The 18,297-nt window shown below is 40.8% G+C and overlaps 1 protein-coding gene across 5 annotated transcripts in view; it reads left to right on the top strand.

Annotated features, from left to right (window-relative positions):
• DIAPH2 (diaphanous related formin 2) overlaps window positions 1-18,297 on the top strand; it is an 838,844-nt gene that overhangs the window by 442,849 nt on the left and 377,698 nt on the right. The window contains exon 24 of one of the 5 annotated variants that reach the window (XM_075132422.1): window positions 2,613-2,743. The exons of the other annotated variants lie outside the window; for them this stretch is intronic. Coding sequence (XP_074988523.1) covers window positions 2,613-2,680 — 68 coding nt within the window. The 3' untranslated portion in view covers window positions 2,681-2,743. Of the gene's footprint in view, window positions 1-2,612; window positions 2,744-18,297 lie in introns of those variants that run through there. 5 annotated transcript variants of the gene reach the window in all.

Below are 18,297 nucleotides of genomic sequence, written 5' to 3'. Positions count from 1 at the left end.
AACATGTTTGCGTAGCTGTAGTAAAGATACACTGTTTTGAAGTAAATATATAGAATCAAATATTCTAGCTCTTCCTTGTCATGCAAGACATTCAGCATTCATTGCATCCTTGCATAAAATGAAGGGCAAGAATCTATGGAAGAATGTGATATGAAACCTATGCTAAATGTTCTGTGTGGTATGGACCTGAGCTGCTTAACTGTCAGGACATTTTGGTAGGGGGAGCTGGAGTAACATGGCTTGTACACAATATACACTGCTCCAATGGCCCAAACCCACATGTAAGAAGCAGCAGCATGGTGCATGCACTCCTTGTTCCCAAACTTCTGGAGTAGTAGCACAGTGTCCCCACACCTATTAAGGCAGGTTACATCTTGAGGATTCTATTCCTTAAGTTCCACACCAGTTTCGCTGAGCGTTAAGTTGATTTAGACAGACTGTGTGTCTATTCAATGATTTGGTACTTTCTTACAGAATGATGAAGGCATGAGAGAGATCTTGTCAGGGGCTACTGAAAGATAGAGAAGGTGGATTAGGCTAAGATGCTTGTTTTGAGAGGTTGTGGGTATCTGTGTACAGTGGCAGGTTGGGAAATCAGCTATATTATTTGCCCTCCAATACCCTACCCCTTCGCAGCTTGCAGTTATTCACTTTTCCAATCAAGTAAATCTTTACATCGAAAAGGAATGGTGTTACTAATTTGTAATCCTCAAATCTTTGTTGGGAAAAGCGTCCTTGTGTTACAGGAATAACATTTAATTTTCAAAAAAAGAAAAGGAGTACTTGTGGCACCTTAGAGACTAACACCTGTAGCTCAGGAAAGCTTATGCTCAGATAAATTTGTTAGTCTCTAAGGTGCCACAAGTACTCCTTTTCTTTTTGCGAATACAAACTAACACGGCTGCTACTCTGAAACCTGACATTTAATTTTCAGTGTGCGGTTTTCTGAGATTTTTACAGCTGTCAGTTAAAATTGCCTAAACAGACACAGGGGTTACAAAGGTATTTCCACCTCTCTTTCTGAAAATGTACGAATGTAATATACTTATTTCAAAACACTTAGATCTACACATATAACACAGTAAACTTTTACTTTTTTGTATTTGTTTGGCCATGGGAGATAGACTTCAGTTCATTATTGATTTAAAAGCAGTTACGTATGGGATGTTTGTCTCACGGGTAATAATTTGGAGGCCTCAGCCTGTTCCTAGTGGATAACTATTCCCATTAAAAATAAAATAAAATTCAAATCTGTAATAAACATCCCCTTGCTAGCGGACGTAAAGTAAAAAAAAAAAAAAGGCAAAGGATTTAATTTTCATTGAGACCAAATTTTCCTCCTATACCCAGAAGTAATCCCCCCATTCAAAGGGGGTGAGGGGGCATATTGATGGGACAGTGTAAGGAAGCTAAAAGAAAAGGAGTACTTGTGGCACCTTAGAGACTAACCAATTTATTTGAGCATGAGCTTTCGTGAGCTACAGCTCACTTCATCAGATGCCCACCTGATGATCACTTTAGATAAGCTATTACCAGCAGGACAGTGGGGTGGGAGGAGGTATTGTTTCATATTCTCTGTGTGTATATAAAGTCTGCTGCAGTTTCCACGGTATGCATCTGATGAAGTGAGCTGTAGCTCACGAAAGCTCATGCTCAAATAAATTGGTTAGTCTCTAAGGTGCCACAAGTACTCCTTTTCTTTTTGCAAATACAGACTAACACGGCTGTTACTCTGAAACCTGTAAGGAAGCTATTGTTCATGCTGCACTTATTTGTGGATAAGTAGAAAAGATTTCATTTTACTGGGTTGTCGTCATGTCACCTTTCATTAGAGCAGGTAGTCAACGATTTAAAATGCTCCATATTTTTGTTTACTTATTCTGGTTGTTTCACTGACATCTACTGTTGTAAATTGTAGCAGCTCTGTTTTAAGTCACTGAAGCTGTAACGACTGCCTATTGTGCTGATCAGTATTGTCTCATTGTTTCCTTGTACTCTGTCTGTAAATCTGTCTGTATCTCTGTTGTTTTTTGTCTTAGGCTTAGATTGTAAAGTCCTTTTGGATAGGGACCATCTTTTTGACCTGTGTTTGTACAGTGCCTAACACAATAAGGTCCTGGTCTGTGAATGGAGCTCCTTGGCACTCTGATAAAAAACAAAAAAAACCTAATAATCTCCTAATCTTTTTATACCGGCAGAAAATTTGGACCATATTAACCAGTGTAAGTTCCCCCTTTGTGACATAATACAAAATCTGATTGAGTCTGGTGATATTTCAGTGTGGATGGTGAAAGTCTGAGAAGATCAGGGGTTTTGTTTTGTTTTAAATCGTCCACTCAAAGGGGGGAAAAAACAACCTTAAGAATACAAAGATATTAAAGTTCTTGAAAAGCCCCATTTCACCATTAAGGATGCTAATGATATACACTATATTCTATATGAAACTTTGAATATGATTGGAACCAATGAGGGATGTTTTTACATGCTTATTACGTGTACTATCTTCGACTGAAATTTTCCAGGTACTTTGTGTGATAGGGCAATTTCCTGCAATATCTTTCAAAGATCTTATTTGAATTAAACGTATGCATTATTCTGGGATTCTGTGACAGGCCTGATACCTGGGACTTCAGAGGACAATAATGAAGATGTGCCAGACAACCATGGAGTTTTGGGATAAGTGAAATCCTGGGCAAATTTCCCAACTCTGGTTATGCAAAACCCCAACCTTTTGAAGCTACACCTTGAGGAGAGGATCATTGTCTCCTGATTACTTGTTACAGAAGGCCAACATCAAAGGCCCATGCTATATGATGAAACAGCTGATTGCCCAGCCTTTATGCTGGGCCTTCGATCTGGTTCTGGATCGAAGATGCGTAAACTTATAACCACTGGGAAAACTCAGTTTGGGGTTTTGAAGGTCTAAAACCCACCAGAGCTCTAAGTTGGGAGTAGGGGGTAATTTCTGGTAATCTTTTTAACATGGTGTAGTTTTTTATTGTGTTAATGTTTTCTCTGCAGTGCTTTGAGCTTCAAGAATAAATTAACTTGCTTAGAAGGAACAGTGTAGTAAATAACTGAGAAACATGCTGGTAACGGTCATCAGAGAGAAAGCAAAGCGCAGGCGCTGGCCTGATTAGATAGTCTGGCTTGCTGGAGATATAACAGTGTAAGGCAGGGAGCTCTGCAGTCTTAAAAATCCCTGGTCAGGAGGGAGTGAGACACCAATCTCTGCCCAAGAAAGGTGATGGCTGGGAACCAGCATCCTAAAGTGGGTGCCCTTGGTGGATCATAGATCGGCAATACTGGTGCAATTGCCGTGAGACTGTTGCATTTAGTATTGTACAATGAATTATATTCTCTTCATTATTTCTGAACTCATATACATTCATTTTTCTTTTTAATTGTATGTGTATAGTGAAGTCAAAGTAATTGTAACCATTTAGAATTAACACTTTTGCAGAAGTGATAGTCTTGCAAAACAGGTAATGAGAATTAAATCTATGGCTACGTCTGCATTCAGTAGTTAATTGTGTAGACAGCTACACTGCATCTCATTCCCACCATGCAGGTGAAAAGCAGTGGCTGTGAGTTTAGTACTGGTAGAACTATGCAATCCTTTGCAAATATAAATTAAATAATAATTATAACCCTTGTGGGTTACATATTCTTATCACATTTTGTCAGCTGGCAAAACTGAGACAGAGAGAGGTTAAATCACTAGCTCAAGGCCACACAAAGTGAGCACTAGAGCACATATTAAACATCAGAGTCCTAGGACAGACAACACACCTCATGTAACAGTGACAAATCTTTAAAGACTAAGAGATTCTTGATAAGAATTCTGAAACTTTAGGAGAAGTGCTAACTCTAGCTTTAATACTGGTGGGAATTCAACATCCCAGTTCTAGAATTCAGGCTGAGGAGAAAAAGCCACTGGAGGAGAAAATATGCTACTTAAGCCTACTCAGATGTAGTCGGATAGGTACAGTTATAGTAGAAAATAACCACTCATTTGGACACACTGATTCTTATAAATACTAATATTAATTCTAAGTCCATAGCTGGCAGCTGTAATTCCAGTTTTAGCAATGGACAGGAATTCTTTCAAAACAAAACTCCCCCTCACCTTTTACTTCAAAACTCCTCCTTTGGCTTTGTCTGTAGATCAAGAATGGCGACTGAAAACAATCTCAGTTCTACACTTACATTCTCTATAATGTATTGATTCTGGGACAGTGAGGAGGAAGAGGAATTGTGATCCCTTAATACCAATGAGGCATATTTTGCTTGTGGTAACTAAGGAATTCAGGTGTAGAGAGGCTAATAAACGTTGCCAGTGGCAATCTAGAAACACTTCACCACCATGTTTGTGCTAAAATCTGAATGTTTATGTTTAAGTAACAAGACATATCCAAAATGTAAGCTCCAATTGTGAATATGGATGAAGGTTAACAATCCTCTGGATGAAGTGAGACTTACTCTGAGATAGGTTTTCTCTGAAGGAGGTTTTTGTCCTATATAGCTGAGGCAAATTCCTAGGAACAGGAAAAGTGTTTGCTGACTCCTTTATGGAATTTAACTGGGAAGACCCAGATGTCCATCCTGACAAAGACAGGGGTATGAAAGGAGTCATAGGAGCTTTGCCAAAAGAGATCAGTCAGGGAACAACTGAGATGAGGAGAAAGAGTTCAGATAGGAGAAGCATTGCATTGAGAAGCTGCTAGTAACAAGCTACTGTTGTTAAACCACTAGGATTTCTGGTTTTGGATTGGGTTATGGTCACTCTTTAGACCAGGGGTCTCAAAGTCCCGGGGGGCCATCTGTGGCCTGAGAACCTCTCCACTGCGGCCCGTGGAAACTTTTTAAAGAAGTTCTTTCATCCGGCCCTCATGGCTGCTGGCTGGCAGGGGAGGGGAGCAGGCAGGAGAGATTCACATGCCCCTTCCCACAATGTTGCTCCATCCTGCTGCTTATGGGACCTTCCCAAGGGTTGCACTCGGCAATGTGCCATTCGCCTCGGGCGCTCCACTCCCTGCAAGCGATTCCCTATCCCTGCTGTTACCGGTGGAGTGACCCATGCAGCCACACTGCTGGTTGTCTGCTACAGGAGCTGAACCCCGCAGCTCCCATTGGCTGGGAAGGAGAGGGACAGAGATACCATCACTAGTTGCTGGGCAGAGTCAGCCATGGAGGCAGCATCACTAGTCGCCGGACAAAGTCAGCCAGGGCGGCATGAGGCCAAGGGAGTGAGGGAAAAGGGTGGGAAACCGTCTTGGAGGTGGTGTGAACACCATCTTCAGTGACCTTATTGGCCCGCTGGGAGGATTTGAGGACTGCCACTGGCCCAAAGATAAATGGAGTTTGAGACCCCTGCTTTAGACCAGTGGTGTCACCTCCAACTATAAGTTAAAAAACCTCAAGAGACCATCGTCAGAACTGGAGCAGAATCTTTGACCTGCTCAAGCAGTGCATACACTTTTGCATGAGTAGGAATCTCCAACATAGCATCTGTGAAGGAGATGTGTTATAGCCCAGGGCTTACATACCACAAGGAAGGATGCTGATTTCCATCCAGCACCCTCAACTCATGTTTCATATACAAACATAGATCTGCTTTGGATCAGACGAGTATTCCACTTATCATAATCCAATACACTGTCTCAGAGTGACCAGTACTTTATGTTTCAGTGAGAGGTGCCAGAAATCGCAAAGTTGACAATTATGGAATAGCTTGCCCATAATGGATTTTTCTTTTTAACTCTGCTAGATTGGTTAATTCTGGAAACACAAAAGTGCACGTCTCTCTCTCTCTCTCTCTCTCTCTCTCTCTCTTTTTTTTCCCTAAATCAGACCTAAAGTAATTGTTAATGCTCTCATTAGCTATATAAAAGTCTAATCTTACTGTAAATCATTTAATAATCCTGGTCTTAACATCTAGCAGCAATACATTCCACGGGCTACTTATGTATTGTATGTCCTTTGATCAATTTTAAACGTGCTTCCTTTTAAACAACTTCAGTCTGTTCTTGAGTTGTGAGGTTAAACAAAAAATTCTCGTTAAACTTGTCTATACCATTGTTTGTTACGTGTTCCCTCTAAACAGTCCCAACTCTCTTCAGTCTTTCGTCATACAGAAGTCTCTCCATGACTGTAATAATTTTGTGTTTCCCCTCTCTGAAAGTCACCTTTTTCTGCTGCATGTTTTAGATAAGGTAACTAGAACAGGACACAATATTCCAATACTCCTCTGTGGGAGTACCACAGATGTATGGAGGAGTGGCAAACTTCACCCATAGAGAATGGGGATTTTAGGGAGCTATAGCATGGATGTTTTAACAACAGTACTGTTGTTGGGACAATCTTTTATTGTTCTGCTCTTCCTCCACTCCCTCTGTACAGGATCTCTGAGGCATGTATTGGAGTAGGTAACCTTAATTGACCTGTTCTCGCTGGTTCATGTGTGTGTAAAACGTATTTATTATTTCCAGAGAGAGTAGTAACCCTTCCAGTAGAAAGATTTAGCTTTGTTTTGAATCTATAGTTTCATTGATGAATTTTGCTGTTTGAGTCTAGCTGTTTTATTGACTGTTTACTGTCCTTCTGTACTCATATTGCAACAGTCCACGAAATGTTAGAGGAAAAAAGAACAGTCAAATAAAGAACTTCTACAAATAAGTTCAGCTATCAATCAAAAATAGAAGAAGAAATACATTTAAGAAAATGTGATAGAAAATGTAGTTCTACAAAGATCTAGATATCTTATATGCCAGGGATTTTAATGACACACACATTTCTAGGGAGCTTCTCAGCGCGGTATCACTAACACTGATAATTTTGAAGAAATCCTGACTTAAGGGCTTGTGATGGGAGGAGCAAGGAGACTCTCCTCATCCTCAACCAAAACAATACTCACTGATTTTAAAAAAAAAAAGCAAAAAAAAAAAGCAGCATGGCAGAAGACAGTAAGGGGAAAGCGAAATAAAGAGGCGAGTCTTTATACTTCCTTATATATAGGAGGTAAAATTTGGACTCATTTAGATTTTAGAGATCACCGAAGAGAGCAAACTCCACAACCAAGGGCCATACACAGAAAATGCCTTATCCTTATCAATGTAAATAAAGCTCTGGAAATCCATATTATAAATGTTGCTGTTTAACACACATTAGTATGCCCATAAATAAAAATAGCTCTGTTTATGGTGACACCACCAATTTGATCATCTCTTAAGCATGAGAAATCCTTTTAGTTTACCCCATCACCATTGCTGAGATGTACCAAGATAACTGTCACATACACACTAAGTGAATGTGATTTAAAAAAATAAATACACTTACATTTACTCAGCAATGAGTTTTCTAAAAGACAAAACAAAATAAAAAATACCCAGAGTATTCCTTATTTTTTTCTACACACAATGCCTGAAAAGAGAGTTATCCACACTACCAATTCACAATTCCTGCTCTAAATGAAATCAATGGAAGTTTTGCCATTTACATCAATATGCAATAGATTAGACCCTAAATGGCAGTATTTCCATTTTTTTTAAAGTATAGATGGCATTGCAAAGTATTAAAGGCTAAAACAATCAACTTCTGCCCTCAGGTGCATGTGTGCAAGTGAAGGCATCATTTGGCTCTCTAGGGTTTAGAGAAACAGAAGGGCAGAAAAATGCATTTTAAAAATATTTTTCTAAAACCCTTTTTATAATTCAAAGAGAGATAAATTATTTTCTAGATTCACGGAGAAGGGCTGCAGGGTCCGTTGGTTTATGAATTCTATGCCTAGTTACCACCCTGAAATAATTTTAACAGCTGAGTAATGAACCCCGTGAAAAGAGGGTTTAATAACAAGAATTCTGGCAAGTTTAACTAGAAGGCTTGAATGGCATCACTATAATAATATCCTTTGTTGTTGTGGTTGTCTAAATCATAAAAAGTGAGAGCCAAAGGCGATGAGTAGCTCAGTATATTTAAGCTGTTTTCTCCACATTCCAAATCTTTTACTTTTTTTTATTCCTTTCAAACTAATGCCTGATAACTTTTCAGAGAGTTATATTTTACACAAAAACACAGTGTATATTAATAGCTCTACAGGACTCCTTAAAAAACAGGATTCCTTCGCGCCCCCCCTCCCCCCCCCCCCTTCAGCTTGTGAAACTGCTGATGAAACTTCCAAGAAATAAATGTTATTTTTGTATGACCGTGTTTTGCATTTTCAAGATCCCTAGGAATGAACTTGTTCAATGAATTAGGAGAAATAATGAGAGTCCCAGTGAATTCTGATGAGAGAGCCTGTAGAATTGAATCTGCATTAAAATTGTCAGTGTAAAACTAAAGAGGATAATATTGTTCCACAACAGTTTTAATTAGCACTTCAGTTTTTCTGAATGTCTGAGTGTTTTTTTTTCCCCTTCACTGAAAATCACAACGAAAGAGGGAACAGAAGAACACTTGAATTCAAAAAGCCCCAGCATTAAGCAACAGTGACAGCACCACATTTTTCTTTGTTTTAATGAAGACGTTACAACGCTCAGCCACTCACAGTGAGTGAGGCACGCAGCAGTGCATCCGGGTGGTTGGCAGTGAGCACGACAGTGAAGAATAAAGCCAACAAACAGTGAAATTACTTTGGCTACCAAGATGTTTCCCTCCAGTTTAGGTTGTGTGTGTGTATATATGCAATCCCAGTATCTGAAGGAGAATTGGTTGAAACCAATTTAATTAAACAAAAGTCAACTTGAAGTTGAATCCTCCATGCTTCTTGAAAAAAGTATTGCCATCATTACAAGGCTCAATGTTTAAAAATAAGAGAGATTAAGCCATATACCTGGATTCAGTGACAGTACTAAGGTTTAAGACTGGAAGCTTTACCTGGAAAAATGGAATTCTGAAGGAAATAATTTCTACAGTTCTTTTCTTTACCTTTCTTTGCTTTACTTCTGTTTCTCTTTCTCTCTCTCTTTCTTTCTCTCTCTCTGTATTTAAGGTTATTAAAAATACTTAAGTTGGAAGAAGTGTGGAACAACTATGGAATCCACCATGAACAGCACTTTACAGACCTAACTAACCTGTAGAATATCCACGGTGATAAACACTATGGGAGGGAGGGAGAAGGGGAAATAGAGAAAGGAAGAGACAGTTGGCTTTCCATTTCCAGTTTTCAAAACAAATGAAATATTCTGAAGAGAAAGCTGATAGATACATTGGACACTTGTATTGTCCTTTAATATTTCCCATTCTTAGTCTGATACACGGACCAACATCATGTAAGTATGCATATAAATAAAGAACTTATTGGTAGATGAATAGGGGATGGGAGAAATGAAAGACCAAAACTATTTATCTGTTTATTTTGTAGCTTTTCCTCTCCTCAGGGGAGGAATAATGCTTTTTAGTAATATATATTGTAGAAATACTTCAGTATCACCCAGAAGAAAAAAAAGTTTCAGATAAAGACAGGACTTGTTATATTCGCTGCTTGCTTCATTAAAATCATTTGCTGCATTTCGAAGGTGGGAGAAGTTTTATATCAGCTTCACAAACCTGTCAAAGTTTAATAGCTCAGGCTGAAAAATCCAATAACTTTCTCCTTACCATGATCACAGAACTTTTTAAAGTCTGATTTACATAGATATTTTATGGGTGTGTGTGTGTGTGTTCTAACTCTGATCTTTATAAGAGGATGTATGGCCTGATTTTCACAAGAGCTCAACAAATGTGTCTCTGATGTAAATCAATTGAGGTTTGGGTGTTCATTACTTTTGAAAGTGAGGTTATAAGATTAGGGCTTTATGATAAAAGTAGGAGAAGCAAGGGAAATGAAAACATAGGGGGTAGGGCAAAAAAAAACCAAACAAACCAAGAAACCAAGGTCAAAGGTGTAGATAAGAATTTTCAGTCAGATGTTTTCTGTATAAATTACTGCTACTAGATTTGATAACCCCAACAGCCAATACCCTTCACCCCACCCTCAAACAAATAACCATGAATTTCCCAACTTCCCAGTGGTACTGACTGAATATACTGCTACAATACAAAAGTCAACTTGGAGTTGAATCCTGCATGCTTCTTGAAAAATGTATTGCCATTTTTTACCATTTGAATTTCTCCATACATGATCCTGGTCCTCCTCTCTTCAACAACCAAAGCCTAACCTCTGCCTCCACTCATGCCTCCTCCCCTCCCTGCCCCTATTGGATGCCTCCGCAAATCCCTGCCCTGGCCCCGCCTTCTCCCCCAAGCGTGCTGCGCTAAACAGCTGTTTCACGGAGCAAGCGCAGGGAGGGAGGGGGGAGAAGCAGGACCGAGCGGCGTGCTCAGGGGAGGAGGAGGTGGTGGAGGCAGAGGTGAGCTGGGGCAGGGTGGGGAGATGCTGATGGGTGCAGAGCACCCACCAATTTTCCCCCCTGGGTGTTCCAGCTTTGGTAGACTTTTAAAGTTTAACACTTACAACTAAAAGTTTTCCATAGTAAAACAGATAGGAAAATCTGTTCAAGTTTTCTTTAGTTATAAAATCAATACATAAACCGCTGAACACAGAATATATTGTAATCATGTATTAGTTTGAATTGACAAGACATTTCTACAGGCATAAAATTGTGTGTGGAAAAAAATGTAAATACAAGTTAATTCAAATACTTCCACTCAAAAAAATCTATGCCCTACACATTAATATGCATATATATAGGGTGAGAGATTCTGCAATCTGTTACACCAGTTTTATGTTGGTATGACAGCACTGAAATCAGTGGCATTACACCATCAAAACTGGTGTAATGGAGTGGGGAACCAGGCCCTTAACGTTTAAAATGTATGTTGAATACAGCACATACAGACTACCCTTTTCCAATATTCAGCTTCATGATCGGCTCTTCTCGTCTTTTACACAGAATTCTGGTATGTAAATTTTCTGATGAACTTCAGGGATGTGGATGTGCACAAATATATTATTAAGAAAGGTAAAGTTAAATTAAAAAGAGTGCTAAGATTTCAGGAATACAAGCCATGAGCTTGAGGGGAAGACATAGTCAATTTTTTTTTTATTTAAATAAGAATTCATTTTTTTCCTCCTTCTCTCTAGTTGGTTGTAAATATTCTTAAAATTTTGAAAATCTATTTTTTATCAATTTTGAACTTTTTTACCGTTTAGCAGACAGTTTTCTCTGTATGTACCTTGTGGAAGTATAAGTAAACATAGCTCATCTCTTTTTATTTCTGATTGTGTTCTGAGAAATTGAATGTCAAGAGGGTTCTTAGACTAGAATTTCCAATTAAGTTGCGCTCCTTTTGCTGGTTGGCTGCTTGACTGGCTGTCTGTGCAAGCAGAAGAGCATATAGTAGTATAGATCAGAGGTGGGCAAACTACAGCCCGTGGGACCATCCTGCCCAGTCCCTGAGCTCCTGGCCGGGGAGGCTAGCTTCTGGCCCCTCCCCCGCTGTCACCCCTTCCCCCGCAGCCATGCCGGCGGCGCAGCTGGCTCTGTCCAGGCAGTGTGGCTTCCAGTCCTGCCTCTCTGAGTGGCATGGTAATGGGGTGGGGAGGCTGGATAAGGGGCAGAGGGTCCTGGGGGGCAGTCAGAGGACAGGAGGTAGGGGGCGGTTGGATGGGGCAGAGGGTCTGGGGGGGGGGCAGTCAGGGGACGCGGAGCAGGGCGGGATGGATAGGTGTGGGAGTGCTGGGGTGGCCGGGCAGGGATGTGGATAGGGGTTGGGGCAGTCAGGGGACAGGGAGCAGGGGGGTTGGATGGGGGTGGGGTCCTGGGGAGGCGGTTAGGGGCAGAAGGTCCTTGGAGGGGGCAGTCAGGGGACAGGTAGTGGGGGGGGAAGGGGGGGTCAGGGGAAAAGGAGCAGGGAGTGGCTGGGCGGGGCAGGGTTGGATGAGTCGGGTTCTGAGGGGGGCGGATGGGGGCGGGGGGCCAGGCTGTTTGGGGAGGCACAGCCTTCCCTACCCGGTCCTCCATACAGTTTCACAACCCCGCATGTGGCCCTCGGGCCAAAAGGTTTGCCCACCCTTCGTATAGATTCTATATAAACAAGATAACAGTTTGCATCTAAGTTACTTAGCAGCGTCCCTTTAAGCTTTTCAGCTCCAGGACTTTGAAAATAACTGCTAAATTAAAGTTTGCGCTGCTATAACCTATGGATTATATTTTTGGGCCCCATGTTCATTCTTTTGTTGTTCAAGCACAAATGATTAGTGGCAAAAGGAATAATGTAATGGTGTAAACAAGGTTCTTATTGTGCTATTTGTTGTGCTAATAGCACAATGCACTTTATATACTATTACTACCGATAAAGTAAATATAATACAATAGCTATGGCCAAAGTTCTTGGGAAGACCAAAAACAAAATTATTTTTTGGTGTTTTCACGAAGAAACTTCTTGTTGCCCAGCTAATAGTGGGAGCGGTTAGTTTGGTTAATTGTTTTGATAAACCTTTCCTTTTAAAGCCTCTAGTAATTTTCAGTAATTATTTGGGCCAGGAAGTCAACATACGCCACAATCAGAAAGGCGATGTTATATGTCAGTGAAACATGGTTGCTGACGAACATCAACTGCCTCTCACACAGAGGGCAATCGAACGAATATTTCTGGGCATTTCGCTCCTCAATCACATCCCCAGTGAAATAATTAGGCAGCAGTCTGGAGTGCGAGATGTTGTTGTTGAAAGCAGGCTCAGCAAAATGCGGTGGGTGGGACGTGTTGCCCGACCTAAGTGACAACAGATGGACCGCAGCTCTATCAGAGTGGTATCCGTGAGAACAGAAACAACCATGCGGTCAGCCTCCCAAGATGTGGGATGATTTCCTAACAAGGAGATATGGACAAGCATGGCGAAGGATGGCCAGAGCGAGAGAAGATTGGAAGACGTGTGGTGATCGGCTCAGTCTCAAACCGATAAAGGACCAACAGTCTACGCAGTAATTTTCAGCTTGCCAGTGTTTAAAAAAAAAAAAAAAAAAAAAAAAAGCTGTCTACATATTGTTCATTTGACTTGAATTACCTTAATCCAACTTGGATCTGGATAGAATGATGAGAGTTACTGGGGGGAGGTGTGTTTCAGGTTAAAAACAGCAGCTGAATAAAATTGCGTTGAGGCTTTACTTAGGTTTGTTTCTATTATATCATGTTGTTTGACCATTATGGCAAAGAGTATTATGCACTGTGGATCTTAATTTTATTGAAAAGCTTACAAAATAGAGCAAGTTTCGTAAAACATAGCATTTTTAAAGTTTTCCCTGCTGTCTTCACTATGTGGTATCATAATCTAGAGTTGATAAATCTGATCAAAATAATTCTAATATTTCAGTCCTTATGGCAATAAGTTTAGATATGATTTTTAAATTCTAGGCAGTCTGTAATGATGGATGATTTAAAAATGTTTGGTACAGTTGCATTTTGATCTATATCTGCATACTGCTGCCCTTTTTCATCCAAAAGTGTTTATTGATTCTGGGAGAGTTTTCATAATTTAGGTTGAGAGAATAAGGAACCTAGTGAATGTTTAAAAAAAATGTAATAAAACCCTTGAATTAAAATGACTGTAGTACTTGGTTGGGTTTGTTTGTTTATTGTTTTGTTTTGTTTTTGGTGCTACAGAATTAAGTAATAATCTTAAATGAGTCAAAAAGAAAAGGAGGACTTGTGGCACCTTAGAGACTAACAAATGTATTTGAGCATAAGCTTTCGTGAGCTACAGCTCACTTCATCGGACGCGTTCAGTGGAAAATACAGTGGGGAGATTTATATACACACAGAACACGAAACAATGGGTGTTACCATACACACTGTAACGAGAGTGATCAGGTAAGGTGAGCTGGTGTGGGGGGGAGGAAACACCTTTTGTAGTGATAATGAAGGTGAGCTATTTCCAGCGGTTGACAAGAACGTCTGAGGAACAGCGGGGGCGGGGGGAATAAACATGGAGAAATAGTTTTACTTTGTGTAATGACCCATCCACTCCCAGTCTCTATTCAAATCTAAGTTAATTGTATCCAGTTTGCAAATTAATTCCAATTCAGCAGTCTCTCGTTGAAGTCTGTTTTTGAAGTTTTTTTTGGTTGAAGAATTGCCACTTTTAGGTCAGTAATCGAGTAACCAAAGAGACTGAAGTGTTCTCCGACTGGTTTTTGAATGTTATAATTCTTGACATCTGATTTTTGTCCATTTATTCTTTTACGTAGAGACTGCCCAGTTTGGCCAATGTACATGGCAGAGGGGCATTGCTGGCACATGATGGCATATATCACATCGGTAGATGTGCAAGTGAATGAGCCTCGGATCATGTGGCTGATGTGATTAGGCCCTATGATGGTGTCCCCTGAATAGATATGTAGACACAGTTGGCAACGGGCTTTGTTGCAAGGATAGGTTCATGGGTTAGTGATTCTGTTGTGTGGTGTGTGGTTGCTGGTGAGTATTTGCTTCAGGTTGGGGGGCTGTCTGTAAGCAAGGACTGGCCTGTCACCCAAGATTTGTGAGAGTGATGGGTCGTCCTTCAGGATAGGTTGTAGATCCTTGATGATGCGTTGGAGAGGTTTGAGTTGGGGGCTGAAGGTGATGGCTAGTGGCGTTCTGTTATTTTCTTTGTTGGACCTGTCCTGTAGTAGGTAACTTCTGGGTACTCTTCTGGATCTATCAATCTATTTCTTCACTTCAGCAGGTAGGTATTGTAGTTGTAAGAACACTTGATAGAGATCTTGTAGGTGTTTGTCTCTGTCTGAGGGGTTGGAGCAAATGCAGTTGTATCGTAGAGCTTGGCTGTAGACAATGGATCGTGTGGTGTGGTCTGGATGAAAGCTGGAAGCATGTAGGTAGGAGTAGCAGTCAGTAGGTTTCCGGTATAGGGTGGTGCTTATGTGACCATCGCTTATTAGCACCGTAGTGTCCAGGAAGTGGATCTCTTGTGTGGACTGGTCCAGGCTGAGGTTGATGGTGGGATGGAAATTGTTGAAATCATGGTGGAATTCCTCAAGCGCTTCTTTTCCATGGGTCCAGATGATGATGATGATGTCATCAGTGTAGCGCAAGTAGAGTAGGGGCATTAGGGGACGAGAACTGAGGAAGCGTTGTTCTAAGTCAGCCATAAAAACGTTGGCATACTGTGTGGCCATGTGGGTACCCATAGCAGTGCCGCTGATTTGAAGGTATATGTTGTCCCCAAATGTGAAATAGTTATGGGTGAGGACAAAGTCACAAAGTTCAGTCACCAGGTTTGCCGTGACATTATCGGGGATGCTGTTCCTGATGGCTTGTAGTCCATCTTTGTGTGGAATGTTGGTACAGAGGGCTTCTACATCCATAGTGGCTAGGATGGTGTTTTGAGGTAGAGCACCGATGGATTATAGTTTCCTCAGGAAATCAGTGGTGTCTTGAAGATAGCTGGGAGTGCTGGTAGCGTAGGGCCTGAGGAGGGAGTCTACATAGCCAGACAATCCTGCTGTCAGGGTGCCAATGCCTGAGATGATGGGGTGTCCAGGATTTCCAGGCTTATGGATCTTGGGTAGCAGAATACCCCAGGTTGGGGTTCCAGGGGTGTGTCTTTGCAGATTTGTTCTTGTGCTTTTTCAGGGAGTTGCTTGAGCAAATGGTGTAGTTTCTTTTGGTAACCCTCAGTGGGATCAGAGGGTAATGGCATGTAGAAAGTGGTGTTAGAGAGCTGCCTTGTAGCCTCTTGTTCATATTCTGACCTATTCATGATGACGAGAGCACCTCCTTTGTCAGCCTTTTTGATTATGATGTCAGAGTTGTTTCTGAGGCTGTGGATGGCATTGTGTTCTGCGCGGCTGAGGTTGTGGGGCAAGTGATGCTGCTTTTCCACAATTTCAGCCCGTGCATGTCGGCGGAAGCACTCTATGTAGAAGTCCAGTCTGTTATTTTGACCTTCAGGAGGAGTCCACCCAGAATCCTTCTTTTTGTAGTCTTGGTAGGAAAGTTTCTGTGGGTTAGTATGTTGTTCAGAGGTGTGCTGGAAATATTCCCTGAGTCGGAGACATCGAAAATAGGATTCTAGGTCACCACAGAACTGTATCATGTTCGTGGGGGTGGAGGGGTAGAAGGAGAGGCCCCGAGATAGGACAGATTCTTCTGCTGGGCTAAGAGTATAGTTGGATAGATTAACAATATTGTTGGGTGGGTTAAGGGAACCACTGTTGTGGCCCCTTGTGGCATGTAGTAGTTTAGATAGTTTAGTGTCCTTTTTCTTTTGTAGAGAAGCAAAGTGTGTGTTGTAAATGGCTTGTCTAGTTTTTGTAAAGTCCAGCCACGAGGAAATTTGCGTGGAAGGTTGTTTTTTTATGAGAGTATCCAGTTTTGAGAGCTCATTCTTAATCTTTCCCTGTTTGCTGTAGAGGATGTTGGTCAGGTGGTTCCGCGGTTTCTTTGAGAGCGTGTGGCACAAGCTGTCAGCATCGTCTGTGTGGTATGTAGATTGTAATGTTTCAGAGTAACAGCCAAGTTAGTCTGTATTCACAAAAAGAAAAGGAGTACTTTTGGCACCTTAGAGACGAACAAATTTATTTGAGCATAAGCTTTCGTGAGTTACAGCGGATGCATTCAGTGGAAAATCAAGTGGGGAGATTTACATACACAGATCATTGTAAATCATTGTAAATGGCAAAGGAACAAAAATATACCCTTTGTCTTAGGGCTTTTAATATGTTTTTAAAAAATTACTGAAATTTGCTGTGTGGCTTCACGATTGTAAGAAAGAACAGAAGTTGAGCTTGTATTTCAGTTTGACAAGGAAGAATCCATCTCAGAGAGGCAAACGTTCATTCCCTTTACATCTGTGAAATATGTTCTTCTTGCATGTTCCTTCCAAAAAATATTAAAAGTTCCTGGGTTTTTTCTTAGTTTTCATTGGCTGACCGAAGTACACGGTGGCCTGTTATGATTTTGTACTGTTTCTGGAAATCCAGGCAATTTGTGCGTGGTGGGGGGGAGGGCAGGCGGAATTAAAATTAGAAAAGAGCTAATAAAGTACCTAGTTGATCCCCCTGCCAGTGCAATTCCCCCCCTTTCCCCCCCAAATCTCTGTAGTGCTTTGCTAGTCTAGTTTAAGTGTTGAATGTGATCAGCATTCAGCCACTTCCCTTGGAAACACACACAGCTTCTTGTTTTAGTTCAGTCAGTGAGTTTGTATTAGAGCTACAGAACTCTGTCTCAGGCAGATGACAACCTAGAGAGTTACATCAATGAAATTCCAGCAGTCCACCAAACTACCTGGTAGCTGTTAGCATACCACATCCGAGTCCAGTCCTGCACTGCCCTACACAACTGGTTTCATAAAAAATTCAAGTCATTGATTTAAAATCAGCAAAGCCCTAAATGTTCCTATATTACAGTTATGTGACGGTTTGCCTTTTCCCCCCCATGTCACATTACAAGATGTAAAATCTGCTGTTGGTTCCAAGTTTTAACCTTGCCATCTTCAGCAACTGGGCATTTTTAGTGGAGAGTCCATGTTTTTGATATCTACTTCTGCTAGATGTCCAGCTGAGCCTGAATTTGGCCATCTTAAATTTGGTCAGGCTTTGGATCAACATTATTGATGACAGGGAATAGATATTTTTGTTAGTAAACAGGCAGATTTATTATTTTGATGTGGATTGTTTGCTTTTATTGATTTATGACATCTGGGTGATTGTGATGGGCATGGGCCTCAGTGTGACTGTCTAAGTAGATGGCATATAGCTTTAGACCTGACTGTGGGATGGAAAGACTTAATGAAAATTATAGCATTATTACCTTCAGGCCCAATCTTCTGTGCTACGTTAATTTTTTCTCCTGTAGAAATTGTATATTTGTTTAGAGGGTAAGGGAGAGGCATTGCAAATATTATTAGGTAAGTACTGAAACCCACTGAGGATTAGTTGTTTGACTATTTAGGATTTTGTTTTCAATGTGTTTTGCAATCAAATGAAAATGCTAAATTAAATATACACATGAAAGAATTTTGGATGGTGGCATTGTTTTGGAACGCATTGTGCTTATGTGTTTGGATGGGGGCATTTCTGGATATTATTGTAGTGTGTGTATGGTTTCTAACTATTTTTTTCCTGTTTACTCTGATAATCTTTATTTGGACACTTGGCTATTGCCCTTTAATAACTGCCCTGGGTTCTGAAGTATGTTCAGCAACATTGTTTCACACACTATGTAGGGAGACCACGGAGCAATTATTTCTGGGGACTTGATCTGTTCTGTTCCTTGGGTAGTGAACAGGGAAAAACAAGACAGAAAAAGATTGTGCAGATTAAGCATAAACTTAGACTGAGACATTTTGTGTTGGTC

The sequence above is a fragment of the Caretta caretta genome, chromosome 9 (assembly GCF_965140235.1).
Source record: "Caretta caretta isolate rCarCar2 chromosome 9, rCarCar1.hap1, whole genome shotgun sequence".
Classification (NCBI taxonomy): Eukaryota; Metazoa; Chordata; order Testudines; family Cheloniidae; genus Caretta; species Caretta caretta.
The sequence above is the reverse complement of the archived record's forward strand: the minus strand, read 5'-3'. Positions and strand labels throughout refer to the sequence as shown.